The sequence below is a fragment of the Falco rusticolus genome, chromosome 2 (assembly GCF_015220075.1).
Source record: "Falco rusticolus isolate bFalRus1 chromosome 2, bFalRus1.pri, whole genome shotgun sequence".
In the NCBI taxonomy this organism is placed as follows: Eukaryota; Metazoa; Chordata; class Aves; order Falconiformes; family Falconidae; genus Falco; species Falco rusticolus.
This window is the reverse complement of record NC_051188.1, coordinates 62,457,311-62,471,425: the sequence shown is the minus strand read 5'-3', so window position 1 is coordinate 62,471,425 and position 14,115 is coordinate 62,457,311. Positions and strand designations below refer to the sequence as shown.

The window sequence follows — 14,115 nt, the reverse complement described above, 5'->3', positions numbered from 1 at the left end:
TGCTGGAATGCTAAAAAACATCCATTTAAATTTGTGTCATACAAACATTTTGCTAAAAGAAAAATTGACATCTCAGAGAAAACCTGAAGACCTGTAATCTTTATATTCAATGAATTTTTTGTATGTGTTTCTTATGACTACAACAGACCTTTCTTTAAAAATCACAAACTAACAATGGTTTCATTTTATATTTTTACCTACTCTATTAGCTTCCAATGTAAGAAAGTTTTGGCACAGAAGAAATAGTCCATACAGAAGCAGAGAGATCTGTCTTACCTTCTGGCTCCCTGATCTTACGTCCTGCTGCAGACTTTCGTAGCACACTCCGTCCTGAGTTGAACAAGCTAGTTAACTCATCAAGAGGACTGGTCAATGACCTTGAGTTTGTAGGGCTGTATGGAAATGAAGATGAAGAATTTGAGTTCAGTCTCCTGTGATCTGCTCTTGCCACCTTTGGGGAGTAAGGCAGTTTGGAGAATGGAGAAGATGAGCATCCAAGCTGAGCAGGATTTGGTCTCTGAGGTACTTTTGACAGATCTGAGTTTGTACCTATTTTCCCTGGATTAATCAGAAAACTAGCACAGGTCTCTGGAGGAAATGCAAAATGTGTGGAAGCCCGGTAGGAAATAGGAGGTGGTACAGGAGGAGGGGGTGGTGGGAGAGGCGGAGGCGGTGTGGAAGGAGGAGTCACTTTGCTGGAAACATTGAACACAACCAAGCCTGGAGACGCTGGTCTTTCACTCTCCCCTTTCTGGTTTTTGGAATACTGTGGTGATAATGGACTTGAGCCTTCTGACTGCACAGGGTATTTTAGATTAGTTTCCAAGACAGGAAGCTTTTTGACTTCTAGTGGTGTTAGAGGGGATTCATCAGAAGCAGGTGAACATGTGACAGGGGTTGGAGGAAACACAAGAAGTGGTGGTCTGTGTGGGAGTAAGTTAGGGAAAGGGGCTGGAATGTCACATGAGTCTTTATAGATCAAAACTGCTTGACTGTTTCCATCCAATGTTCCATCCTCAATGTTAACATTTTTTTTGCTTTCAAACAACAGAGGAGGAGATCCAGTCACTACTGTAATTATTCCATTACCATTGCTTCCTTCTTCTGGTAGAAAATACTTCATTTCTTCATATACAGATTCTCCTTGTTCTGGACTTTCTGCCTCAGCAGAACTGCTTTTCATTGCATTCCCTACCATTTCAATATAGACAGGTTCATTTTCCTCCTCTTCTTGTGACATATAGAGACTCAACACGCCATGTTGTGCCACATCAGCAGAAGCTGCTCTCTGTACTGTCACAGTGTCATAGGCACCTGGTTTAGCTGCTGTGCTTGCCTGTTTTACATCCCCAGGCTTTTGGCCAGGTATTTCTTCATAAGAGCCACTAAGTTTCGTATTGGGACTCCGTTTTGGTTTTCTGGGAGGTATTTTTTTCATGGTACTATAGTCATCACTGTGTGGTCTTGGACGGGTCAGTACTAGGAAAGTGAAAAAGGTGTGTGTTATTAACAGAACAAGGTCATTTTTTTCTTACACAGGTCTAAGTACTTTAAGCCTTCAAATGTTCCCCATCTAGTTTTACAACAAGAAGCAGTCACAAACACAGGGATTCAGTCAAAAGTATATATATTCCAAGGAACAAAAAGCAGAACTTTCAGCTCCCAAACCACAAACCTTTGCTACCTGGGCATATAATCTGTTTTGGTAATCTCTACTGCCACCAGAAGATGAGAACTAAGACCTGAGGAGATATCTTTTGAATCCAAATGTTCACTGCAAGATCTGTAACACATGGAAATATGTGTTTATTAGTCCTTTTGCCCCAAGGGAGAGAGGCATGCTTTTAACTAGGAGTTTCAACATGGTGCTACTTTGACACACACATGTTATTGACAGCAATTTAAGTATCCCCCTTTTATGTAATAGCTATAAAACTCTAATTATCGGTGGACATTATGCCTATCTCCTCTTCTTTTTTACTGCAGGTGTGGAAATAATTTATAAAGTTAGGGAATCCCATAGCCTAAGGGCAATTCCCCAACTGAGTATACAGTTAACTAAACTAGATGTCTTTTCATAGCCTCCAGGCATGCAGGGAGTGGAGATACCAGACACCTAGGTGACAGGTCTTTAAAGATCAAAATTAGATGGTGTAGATCAGAGGTGGTTTGGGACAAGGACTCAGGAAACTGACACAATTCTTGGAAAATGAGTATTCATCAGGGAAACTGGCCCTATTGTTTCATACATATGAGAAGAACTCCAAAGTTGTTTTGTGAGTGTATACAAGCATTAGTATTGAAACCACACATACATATATAAATTGTCATTTTTCTAAAAACCTCTTCTAGACCTTCTTGGTTAACCCAATCATCTCTTGCAGAGCTGGGCAAAGAAAGCCAAAAGCACTACAGACCTTCTTACAGAGCTCCTTAAACCATACTGGTTTAAAAATATATTGTATGCAGTTCATCTCATCTTAAACAGAGCCTGAATGAGCAAAGAAGAGGTTAAGAAAAATGGAATTGCATCTAATGTACTGGACATGAAAACAGTAATTATTTTGCAAGAAGGAGCTGCAAAGGTTCCCACCCATTGTATGCAGGATTACAGAATCTTTACACATAGATATAAACCCAACCTGAAGGATCTTTCCTGATAAGCCGAGAGGATCCTTTACACAAAGCATGACAAGTCAGACTTATCAAGGAAAAGCAGAATGCATTCCTTCATTTCACCTTCTACTCATTCATTTCAAGGGTGAAGGAGAATAGAACAACTGAACTCAAAACCATGCTATAGACACTATAATGCATTGAGACACTTTGGGACTTTCATAGCGCTTTCCTTCCACTGTAAACAAGTTATGGCACAAACATAAACCACTGAATGCATGTTTTTCATGTGAACATAGAGAAAAAGTAGGAGAAAGCTTAATGTTTAACTTGGTGAAATTCAAGAGTCTAGCATTCTTTTTTAGTGATGCAAGATACTCTAACATACAGTTTAAATAGTGAAATAAAATGGTCACTGGGGTAGAATAGCTTGAGCTGACAGATCATTTGTCTCTAGAGGAGTTCTGCAAATAGGTGTTGGTTGTTGACAAACTAGGCAATAAGAACACATGAGTATTATTTGCTGATTTGGAAAGAAATGACAAATTGGCTAATTTTATTTACTGCCACTGAAATATTTCAGGGAAGCAGGACTTTTCAAAGGCGCTTGACTGGATTTAAAAGGATCAGAGTGAAAAGAATAAATCAATAGCCTAGAGTAGCATTCGCGACTGTTTCTCTCTTTATGCCTAACCTTCATTAGCGGTTTCCTTAGAAGCTGCCGACAAGCAAGCACTAACAGCCTCGTATGAAGCACTGAGTCGTGTGTTGGGGTCCCTCTTTGGTTTGGGAGGAGGCTGTTTCCTTGGTGATGGCAGGCTATTGCTATCGTCCATGCTAAACACAGAGTGCAGGGAGGGGGATCTGATGGATGACCCAGCCACAGAATGTACCAAGCTGTCCACTGCCGTGGGGACAGGGACAGAGCTGGAGTGAAAGTGCTTAGGCGTTCGACAGCCGGTGAAGCTGTCCTCAGAGACCTTCCCACCCTTGTCTTCAGCTCTGAAAACACAGAAAAGAGGCCCAGATGCATTATTCAAGCAATAACAATGAACCTGTTCATGCAAACATAACAACAGCTTTTTGGTAAACAATCTCGCAACTCCCCTGCTGTGTCAAGAGGATGTGTGTAGTAATCTTGTGACAAACAAACCCAGATCAAGCTGCTAGCATTCTTCCATTTCCTGTTTCATGATAAATCAGGACACCGGCCCTTTTTCACGCAAATGCAGCCTTCCTTAAGCAGTTTCATATTGTTGGTCAGACATTCACTGAATGAATTGTTCACACTTTGATTGTTGCACACAATCAAAAGCTGGGTTTTCAATCTGAATGATAATTTCTGGGAAATCCATTTTAATAGAAAGTTACTGAGGCAGCAAATGCTGAGCCTTTATCATTATTTTCTAAAAAGACAACTATAAATTCTATTTAGGTAATGCAAATCTTTAAAATATTAGATGACCTTTTTAACTGTCTCCATTGGCTGCTTGAATAATTCCACCCAGATATCTATATATCTTACTGTTTAAGATTATTTGTTAGTATTTTAATAATATTAATTATGACATTATGTTTAGCTATTTCAATCACAGTTTTTGAGTTTTACTTATTTCAATCTTCTCCTTTTTTTATTATAGCCATACTTATTGAGAAATCATGTTTATCAGCTGCTTCCAACAGATTGATTTTTTTAAAAAAATCTTCTAACATTTAATTCCTCCAAAAACCAAAATATTGAAAACCTTTTAACTTAGAGTGGTAATGTATTAGGTAGAATATGTCTACACCATCATTTTACAGAGAAATCCCCGAGCATTTGGGTTTTTTTAAAATTGCATTTCTGCATGGCAAATCACTAGCAGAGCTGGAATTCATGCACAGGATACAGCCAGCTGCCCATGTAGTAAATGAAATAGCTAAAGATGAAAGCATGGTGCTCAGTGGATAATTTGTTTTCACTGTAATGTTTAATTACAGTCTTTCCTACAAAGGCATTTCCTCCAGTATGTAATCACTGGGATATTTGAAGCTAATTAAGCAGATGCACTGCCATTTTCACTTTAATAAAAGTCACTGACAAAAGCAATGAAAGCAAAGGGAGTTGTTCTGGATGAAAATTAAATTCCTATGGAAAAATAAACATTTATATGTCCAGCAAGTTATAGACACATTCCTGCTATAAAGACACACCTACTACCTGTAAATGCTACCTCTGCTCATTCAGCTGTCTGAGAGAAAAGAGATCAGGGACTCAGTTCCTAGAGAAAGGACCTCCAGCATTTGCTGGATTTGGAAAATAGGTACTCCTGAAAACTCTGATGGAATATAAACAAAAAACATTTGCCAGTTTCTAAATAAGATGGAAGAATTCTCCTCACAATCAATCTACCTAGTTCAATGCATAATTAGGATTTCTTGGTCAGGACCTCGTTGTGTTTCAGTGCCTTCCTAGCTGTTTTTCATTCTCTTGGCAATTTCCTAACATTGGAATTTTGTGAAAAAAATAGGTGATTTTTTTTTTTGGTTTGGTTTGATGAAAGTTCAGCTATAATCTATTTAATGTAGAATTAAAAAATATTGCTGTAAAAAAAATGCCTCAGAGACTTGAATAAATTCCTATCAAGCTCAGTGTCCCCTGAGTGGATATTAGGGGTGTCCTTAAAGTTCTAGTCTTAATTTCCTGATATACAGGAAAAAATAGAGCCTAACATTGATTTGGGTTGAATATATAGTTGAGAATTCTCTTGCAATTCCTCACTCATTTCTATGATTTTCTAAGTATGGAAGGAAATCACTAAAATGGAAGAAACACTTTAATTCTTCACAGTAGTTTTCTCATTTTACCTTTTGTGGCCTTCTTCTGGTCTGTTTCTAGCCTCTAGCTTTTCTCTGTGGTAAGCAGTGTTCATCTCATTGCGGAGCCGGTCATTTTCCCGAGCAATGTCAGAAGCATTCTGAATGACCAAGGCATCATATGTTTTCAGTCCTATGTCCTCAGCATTCTGCAAGAAGTTTTTGATTGAGGTGACCTCTTGCTGTTTGATGCTCATCTTCTGTAACAAGCGCTGGCGAGCTAGAAATCCTCTTACAACTACCATAACAGAAGGAGAAAATATGGACCAATGAAAGACAACAAATTAATTGATGAATATCTTAATATTACTGTGTGTTCTGCTGTAAACACAAGCAAATCAAGTTCAGTCAACATCTTATAAAAAGAATGAAAGAAATGTGATGGCATGTAAATAACATACTAAAATGGAACTCTTTCTGTTTTCTACTGCCAATGCTTAAAAGAATTGACAGTAAATTAATTCACACATTTGAGCTATCACAACTCAAAATGTTTCCTTTCATTGAACATTATTTTTTACTACATTACAACTGGAAACTTAGATGTATGCTACAGACTGTGAAAGCACACATTTACACCATAAAGATCAAAAGATCGTTTGTTTCATAATAAAACCCTGAATAAGTTATTGTTGCATCGAATGCAGTAGTAATTAAATGATCAATTCCTTTTGGTCAACTTTAAAAAATGCTTTTAATATTTCAGTGTACCTACAGAAAATCAAAATCAAAAAACAGACAGAAGATTTTTTAGTTTGACTTAAAGACTTTTTGTTGCTCATTTCCTTTCAGCAAAAAGAATTAATTTAATGCAAATTCCTCAACTGTATCTGTCACATCATGTCTGCATTTTCCAGTTTAAAATTTTCATCTGCATTGCGTCAGCTTTATGTATCTATTAGGACTATTTTTCACACTCTTTGTCAGCCTTATGTTGGGAGAAGATTTTGGTGTATCTTCTATAACAGCTTTCTGTACTACTTTCCTAAGTATGTATATTCATTACAACAAATTCTACCCAACCTAAAAGCCACCTAGTCCCCTGAATTTTCAGAAATACCCAGCTGAGCAGAAACACAAGGCAGAGGGAGCTGACCTCTGTGGCCACGATGAATTTGGCACCAATTTAATCACTCCAACTGCAACAGGGATATGAATATTCTCTGAGCATATGTTTTGGCTTAGAAGGAAGAAATATACTATCTAAAGCTGCTTTATTTGTGTGTGGGTTTTTAAGTTCCACAAAATCCTGATCCTTTTATGATCTAGAATCACTGCTCTGTATCTCAGAGGGCAGAACCTGTTTTAGAATTATTCGCCTGTTGCCTGAAATATTGTTGATTTTCAGTACATCAACTTACATGTATTAAAAACAGGTCAAACTTCATCATTGCTTATTATGGTTGCTCTCATTCTGGTCAACTGAAAGTTTTTCATAAGTGAAGTCAGCAGTCAATACCCTGTACAAGATGTTTGCTTGAGTTTTGGGGAAAATACTGAAAATGCTAATATTAAAAGACTGTAAAATAACAACAACAACAAAAAATGCTAAAATGCAGTATGCCTTTTTAACAATGGAATTAAGTTTCAGTCTTAGGAACACTGCAGTACAGCATTAAATGACAAAGAGTCAAGCTGAATTAATCTAACAGAAAAATGTAAACAGCGAAGTGAAAGATGCAATTAGTTATCTAATTGTTATTGAATAAAATAAACAGCTAAACCTGAAGGCAATGTGAAGTATTTTCTATCACCTTCTATGTCCGTGTTTAGATATTTAAAATGAGAATTTTTTTTAGAGATGCTCAGTGCCCAGCAGATGAAATATAGGCAAGGCTCATGTTAACATATTAATACTGCTCCTATCCAAAATTCACTGGGTTTGGAAATATTCAAGTTCAGGTACTTTAAGATTATTCATAATGGACAACTTTGAAGGTTTACATTTCTATAATCACAGCCAGCCATGACATTTTCATTCCCTCTAGTTGTATTCTGTAAAATCTGACTTCTTTAAGCTTTGAAGCATTAATGCACTTACGCAATTTAGTTGAAAATGAAATTAATAGTACAGTTATTGACAATTTTAGGAGAGTACTCACACTGGATATACATGTTACTGAGTCTGAATCCATAATGTTGCTATTGCAAAGGTAATGAATACATGCATAGAACATTATCAGAGTTCACTGCTCACAAATATGAAAAATTCAAAAGAGCTTAATAATAAAAAGTTGTTCCTTCACTTCTAGTATTTTCTGTAAAATTATCTGGTGCAGAGCAGATAAGGTATTTCACAAATGGTTAAGCACCAAATCCTGGTTGATTTTGTAAAATAGCCTGTATTTTAAAGTAACATTTTTACAAGCACATGTGTGTCTATGTATGTACTTTTACCTAAAAAAAAAAGAAAAAGAAAAAGTCTGTAACACCACTGAGATTGGTTAGGAAAAGGACAGAAGTCAATCTTTTGGTAGGACTGTCAGCAGGCATGAATGATGGAGAGTACCCTGCTAGGATGGCCCAGTAAAATGATATCCAGCACAGCTACCTATCCAGAGACTGTACAGCTACTCTGAACTATGCAATTTTATCAAAACTGAGATGTTTTGAAGAAATGTTCAGAAAGTTTTGTCAGAACGGTTGGCAGACAGACCCTCTTCTTTTCTTTTGCACACATTTTCATGAACTGAGTAGCTCAGATTTTCATGGACATTTCATCACATTTCCTTCTCATTGAGAACATTTGCAATAATTTGTCTTCAGTAAAACACAGACCAAAAGAAATATTTAATAACCTCAAAAAGGGCTGTAAAATGAAATGTCATCTCCTATACCTTTAGTGCTCAGTTTCATCTACTCCTGTATGGGTAGTAAGATTGTCTTCTGAACTTGCTCCTCATTTATGTACATCTAAAATAATTCTCACTTATGCAAATTAAAATAATTGAGGTTAGCCCTCATAGGGCAGAAAAATATCTACTTTGTTACAGTTAATCTAAGGATAAGGATCAGAATAATCAAAATTCAAGTAGATCATGGATCTGGGTTATGTGAGAAATTTATTAACTATTGTGTATACAATGTATTAAGGTTATTTCCTAATCTACATGAACTCTAATGGAAGAACTTCAGCATGATGGACTCTCCTAGAGATACAAACAATTTTCTTGGTAATTCAATAAGGTCAAAACTTCCCAGATGTTCTCATATCTGTAAAAAAATATGACAGTCCCTAAAATCACAAATCTGTTTTTAAATAAAAAGTGTTTCTACACATTCTTTCTCTTTAGCTTGACCTCTTTATTTGCCCGTGTAAGTTAACTTTTAGGATAACAGAAAAGGACATATCTGGTGTGTTTTGTTTGGGGTTTTTCCCCCTAAATTTATGGGAATGCTGAAGGGATTGCTGGTAAGACTGAGGTAAAGAGTTGATTAAAATTTGGGGCAAGACCTCTTTTCCCTTTAAGTCCTCATATGGATATATATGATATTACATTTTAAGCCTGATACAGAAATTATTGACTAGTTTAGCTATTTGTCAATATGCTATCAAGAGAGATTTAACTTCCAAAGTCACCTGGAGGCAAAGAGTGAGGGGAGAAAAATGTGGATATGCAGCAGGACAATACCATTACTCGCTAAGCATCACTATCCCACTGTGAAAGTCTATGGATGCCATTTTTAGGATTACATAAGAACAATGGACAAGTACCTACCCTATTCCCAACCTGCCAGAGCTCTTTGGCATGCTAATTGTGCAGGTTTGCAATTGTACCTGTTTGCAAAGGGCAGCTTATTTTATGAGCTAGCTTTGTGAAATGGCTGTCTAGCTACTCCTTACTCATGCAAGTTCCTAATTTTTCTCAGATTTCCAAGACTGTAAAGAAACATGCAGATGAGCCATAGCTCTGAAAAAAGCGTTGAACACATAGTTTTGGTGAAAATGACTTTTCAAGTTAGCCTAATTAAGGAGGGCTAGAAGAAAACCAAAGAAATATTCTTGTAAGGAGCCAAGAAGACTTATCATCTTAATTCTTCAGGCAGGGTTTGGAAGATGTCTTCTCTTCCTCTGCAAATTATGGACATTCCTGAAGACATTTTACATTTCAGTGTAGGGTTATGTTAAAGCACTCTGTTTGCAAATTGGACTCTGAAAGGTAAATATTTCCTTTCTTTGATAAGCCAGCATGAAAAGTGAAAGTGGATAAATCACTGTTGCTCTTCTGAACCTGTGAGAGCCACAGGGTGATTTGCACAAGACATCAGGCCCAAGTCATACGCTCAGCTGAAAACTGTCACTCTCCACACCCGTTCCTGAATTGCTGCTCTTTTGATTTCACTTGCTTCAAGTTCTCTCCCGGTTTCCTCTTTTTCACTATATGCTCACAGTGAAAAATAGGTAGTAAAAATGGAAGGGCTTTATATAATCTTAAATCTGCAATATTATGTATCTGACTAAAAAAACAACCCAAGATAAGTCTTTGTCTTTTTAATTTCCTTTAAAAAGGTGGTAATGGGAATTGTTGCAGACATCAGCCAATTAGATAAATGATGTATTGTGTGAAGGAAGCTTCTTCAAACAAAGCATTATTCACATTTGCAGCAGTTATTTGAGATTTTGATAGGAAACGGAACAGAAGTAACAGGGAATTAGGAGGCCTCCTTTTTAAAATGTGCCAAAAAATGTCAGTGTGACCTTAGTAAAAATGCAGGCAAAAAAGGGGGAGAAAAATGCCTAAACATAAAAAGTAGCAGTCAAATATGAAAGCTGTAAGAAAAGGGGGAAAGTAAAGACAACTAAACATATTAAGTTATGGCTTTGTATTTGCTGTCGATAAATTTGAACACGTTGCAATTTTGTATAATTGTTATGCTATTTGATTTGCAACACGAAGATAAAGGGGATATTAGTGCCTTGAAAAATCACTGAACACACTTTGAAAAGGAAATATTCAGGATCTCCTAAGTTTTAATTACAGTCAACAGTTTGTCATAAAATTCTGTTTTGACAGACAGAAAGTGCAAGCATCGCCAATGTTAATATCATTTTAAAAAATCTGTTTAAGCAGTTACCTGGAAATATGTCTGTAGGGAAATGTATAATATACAGCAACTATTCAAGGAGGAGAAAAATTTTTTGTTATGCAGTATTCTGCTCAGTGTACAAAGTGACAGCTCAGGAATACTTGTTCTGCAATTGTTACCTTTTTGACAGGTTATAATTTTCTTCTGAAGCTGAAGGCACAAGTCATTGAGATGGTCAGCTTGCCAGTACTTAAGAAACACTTTTCGGACTCCTATCTAGAATACAAACAGCAGGGAAATATTCACCATCAATAAAAAAGGCCAAAACGATGACAGGTAAATAATGATAGTATGCATGCAATCCAGCTAAGGGTTGAGATAAGATCTGCAATTTAAGAACAGTGCAATGCCAATACTTGTACAGAGAGGTAGTATCACCTGGTTGAATAAAAAATGTATTTGGAAAGGATAAGCAAGCTGCCAGACACATAGTCCCCCTTCAGTCCCAAAAGCATCCAGAAGAAATACTACAATCTTCAAGTTAAATACAGGTTAGGGGAAAAAAAAAGCATTCTGAATGTGATTACATTAATATGAAAGACAATGTAATAGAAAATACGCTTTGACTTTTATAAAACAGGGGGATGTGGGCAACGAGAAAGGTGACAAGCCATAAACCCACGTGGAGCAGAACATGGTCACAGATAGCTGCCATCTGTGGAAGAGGAATAATTTAGCCCAAGTTAGAGAATAGGAGAAACTACCATCAGTGAGAAGGATTCCTAATGTCCAATAAAATTATTAATCATAGTTCCCGGCCTTGCTTGCTAAAGCTGTGCTGCAGGTCTCATTTTAGAATCAAGACTAGAAGTCAGAGACAGAGGGAGTAATGTATGAAAAATAATCTCCTAAGTATTGATTGAATGTATGAACTTATTCTTGTACTGATTAGTTGCTTAGTTTAACTCATGTACTTCTTGAGGGTCTTAGATGCTCTTCCCCCTTCCCAGGAAAATTTGGCTAGTTAAACCAAAAGAAATCGCGTTCCATTTGATACCTTCTGAACATGGTGAACCAATCCTTAAAAATTATTTTCTGTACAATTTTCAAAAGCATTCCTTTCAAATAGCCGTTAAAAAATCCAAACCACACACAACCTAGCTACTCTAAAAAGAGAAAACTGGACAAATAATAACTTTTCTTAGACCATATTCTTCTCAGGAATTCTGTAGAAGAAACCTCCCTTAATTTCCTGGAAATAAAAGGACCGGTATCAGAGAACTGTGCTATCCAGTGAAGATTATAGCTTGTGCCTAGCTATTAATTTTGTATGGCTGATAGACATACTGATTAATTAATATAAGGCTGGCTGAAATGGCAGAAATTCATTCCAACTCTTGTTTGTCTGCAGCTCACAAGCTCATTCTTTTATCCTACCACCCTTCTCCACTGTTGGTTTGTTGGGTTTTTTTATTATAGATCTGGGAGACAGGTATCAGCAGGCATATTTGCACACCTTTGCGATGAATTGTTTTTAATCCAAATACTACTGTCAGATGTACATCACTAGTAGTGATGAACTGCAGAAAGCCAGGACATGTATATATCATGTCTAAACTCCACCAACAAAATTCAGAAATTACTGGGGCACATTTTTGTCCCTTGGCATCCCTTCTCTCTACCCTACAGAGTAGAATCAAATGTTTTAAAAGTCTCAGATTCTGAAGTTTGAGCTGACAGACAATGATGGTGCAACTGTTAGTCTTTTATTTAAAATCACTTGCACAGAAATGGAAAAAATAGAATGCTTTCTGATTATTTTTTTCCCCGTTAGTATGTCTTTTCCCAATAAAATGGGCCTTTTGTGTTATTGCGAAGTGTGTGAAGGCAAGGTGATAAAAAACACATTTTACTTGTCTTGCCATTGTAGAAACTCATAAATAGGGAATCGGCTTTCTTTGCATGGTGGAAAAGCCTGAACAGCTATTTTAGAAACTGTGGCAGTTACATAAATATACTAGGATAACAGCTACTCCAGAGTAGCTCCTCGATTCAGACCATCTATTCTGGAATAAACCTTCTTCTTACAGATCAATTATTATTCCAGAATGATACTACCTTTTCCTAGATCATGTTTCCACAACGGTAGCTACCTTGGAAAAATGATGTCTTCATATTTACTTAATAGATTATCTTGAGTGATTCCTTCCAGTTTTTAACTTCATGTTCACCTGAGGCAATCTGACTGAGCTCTCGTTGTGCTATCATACTCTGCTCTTAGGGACATACTCTCATCCTCGTTTTCTCGACCAGTGACTTCCAACAAAAGTTTTCACTTCTCTTCCTGTGCTTTCCAAACTTTCTCTTTGCCTGGCTATCTTAGCACTCTGACTTCCTTCTTCATCCATCATCTGTTCTGGAATCTTCTTTCCCAGGGCTTGCTAAATTTCCTCAGGAATCTTTCCTTTTGTCCCCACTTCTTTTCCTCATTTCATTAAAAGGTTCTAATAAAAAGAGGTCAACCCCTTTCTTCTTCAGTTTAAATTTGCTTCTCTTTTAGACATCTAATCCTGTATCATGAACAAGCAAACTTTTTACTGTTCTCCCAGCAAACCATGTCATTTTCCTCCTCTCTTCTCAAAAAGTATTTTATTTTCATTCATTCATTCAACTTTCTTCCAGGACACTAGGACTCCACCTTGAGTCCCTCCTACCACATCTACTCTGTCACTAAACCCTGCAAATTCTGTAATAACTGCTCATCAAACACTATTTTTTCCATCCATCTTGTTGAAAACACCTATTGAACTTTCCGTATTAACAGCTTTGGCTACTAAACTCTCTATCTTCTTGCTCACATCACCTTAAAATCCAGAATTCTTCTATAAGAATAACGGAATTATTATTCATATGGTAACTTTAATTAAATTATCATGTAGTTATTATAATTACCATTTAATCTGAGTAGCTCTCAACACCAAAGCCTGGATACAAATACTTACTAAAATCATATTCTTTTACTCTGATTACATTTCTCTTTAGACTCCAATTTGCCTTTCCAAAAACCCTCTAAATCACATTGGAGCCTTTTTTCCCCTCTCTGTCTCAGGCCTATGCCAAATCATCTACTTTTTCTTCATTCCTGCCTCTTTTCCTCCATTCCTCAAAATCCTTGTTTCTTCTCCCTTTAAACCTCCTCATTAGAAGTCTCTAAAACACTCCGCTCTACTAGGGCAATACTATGGTACTCTGACAGAAAAGGGGATGAAAAGTTACACTCTGAAACCTTAAAAAAGCCCTGATTACTAGCAATGCCCATGGCAAAACTAACAACCCCATTCTCAATTAGTCTCAAAATCAACACACTGCTCACATCTAGGCTATATTTCAAATGCGTAACTTAACTAATCATTCAGCTGCAATTCATTTTGCGGTGTGCAGTCACAAAATCAGTGTCCAGACAATTGCTCAAGCTTATGGTCAGTTTAGCTACAAGTTTCTGGCATTGCAGAGTCACAGAGCTAGCTAGGGAACATGTTAAGCATTAGCACTACTTTCGCCTGTCCTACATCCTAGGAACAATATAAATGGAGTTGTTATGGCATCACTTATGCT

The 14,115-nt window shown here is 36.8% G+C and overlaps 1 protein-coding gene across 1 annotated transcript in view; it reads right to left on the bottom strand.

The window, feature by feature from the left end:
- The window catches only part of MYO16 (myosin XVI), a 412,211-nt gene that overhangs the window by 46,513 nt on the left and 351,583 nt on the right, over positions 1-14,115 (bottom strand). The window contains exons 29-32 of the mRNA XM_037377384.1: positions 10,680-10,776; positions 5,464-5,710; positions 3,311-3,618; positions 277-1,479 (exon numbers count right to left, since the gene is read on the bottom strand). Of these exons, the coding sequence (XP_037233281.1) occupies positions 277-1,479; positions 3,311-3,618; positions 5,464-5,710; positions 10,680-10,776 (1,855 nt within the window). The remainder of the gene's footprint in view (positions 1-276; positions 1,480-3,310; positions 3,619-5,463; positions 5,711-10,679; positions 10,777-14,115) is intronic.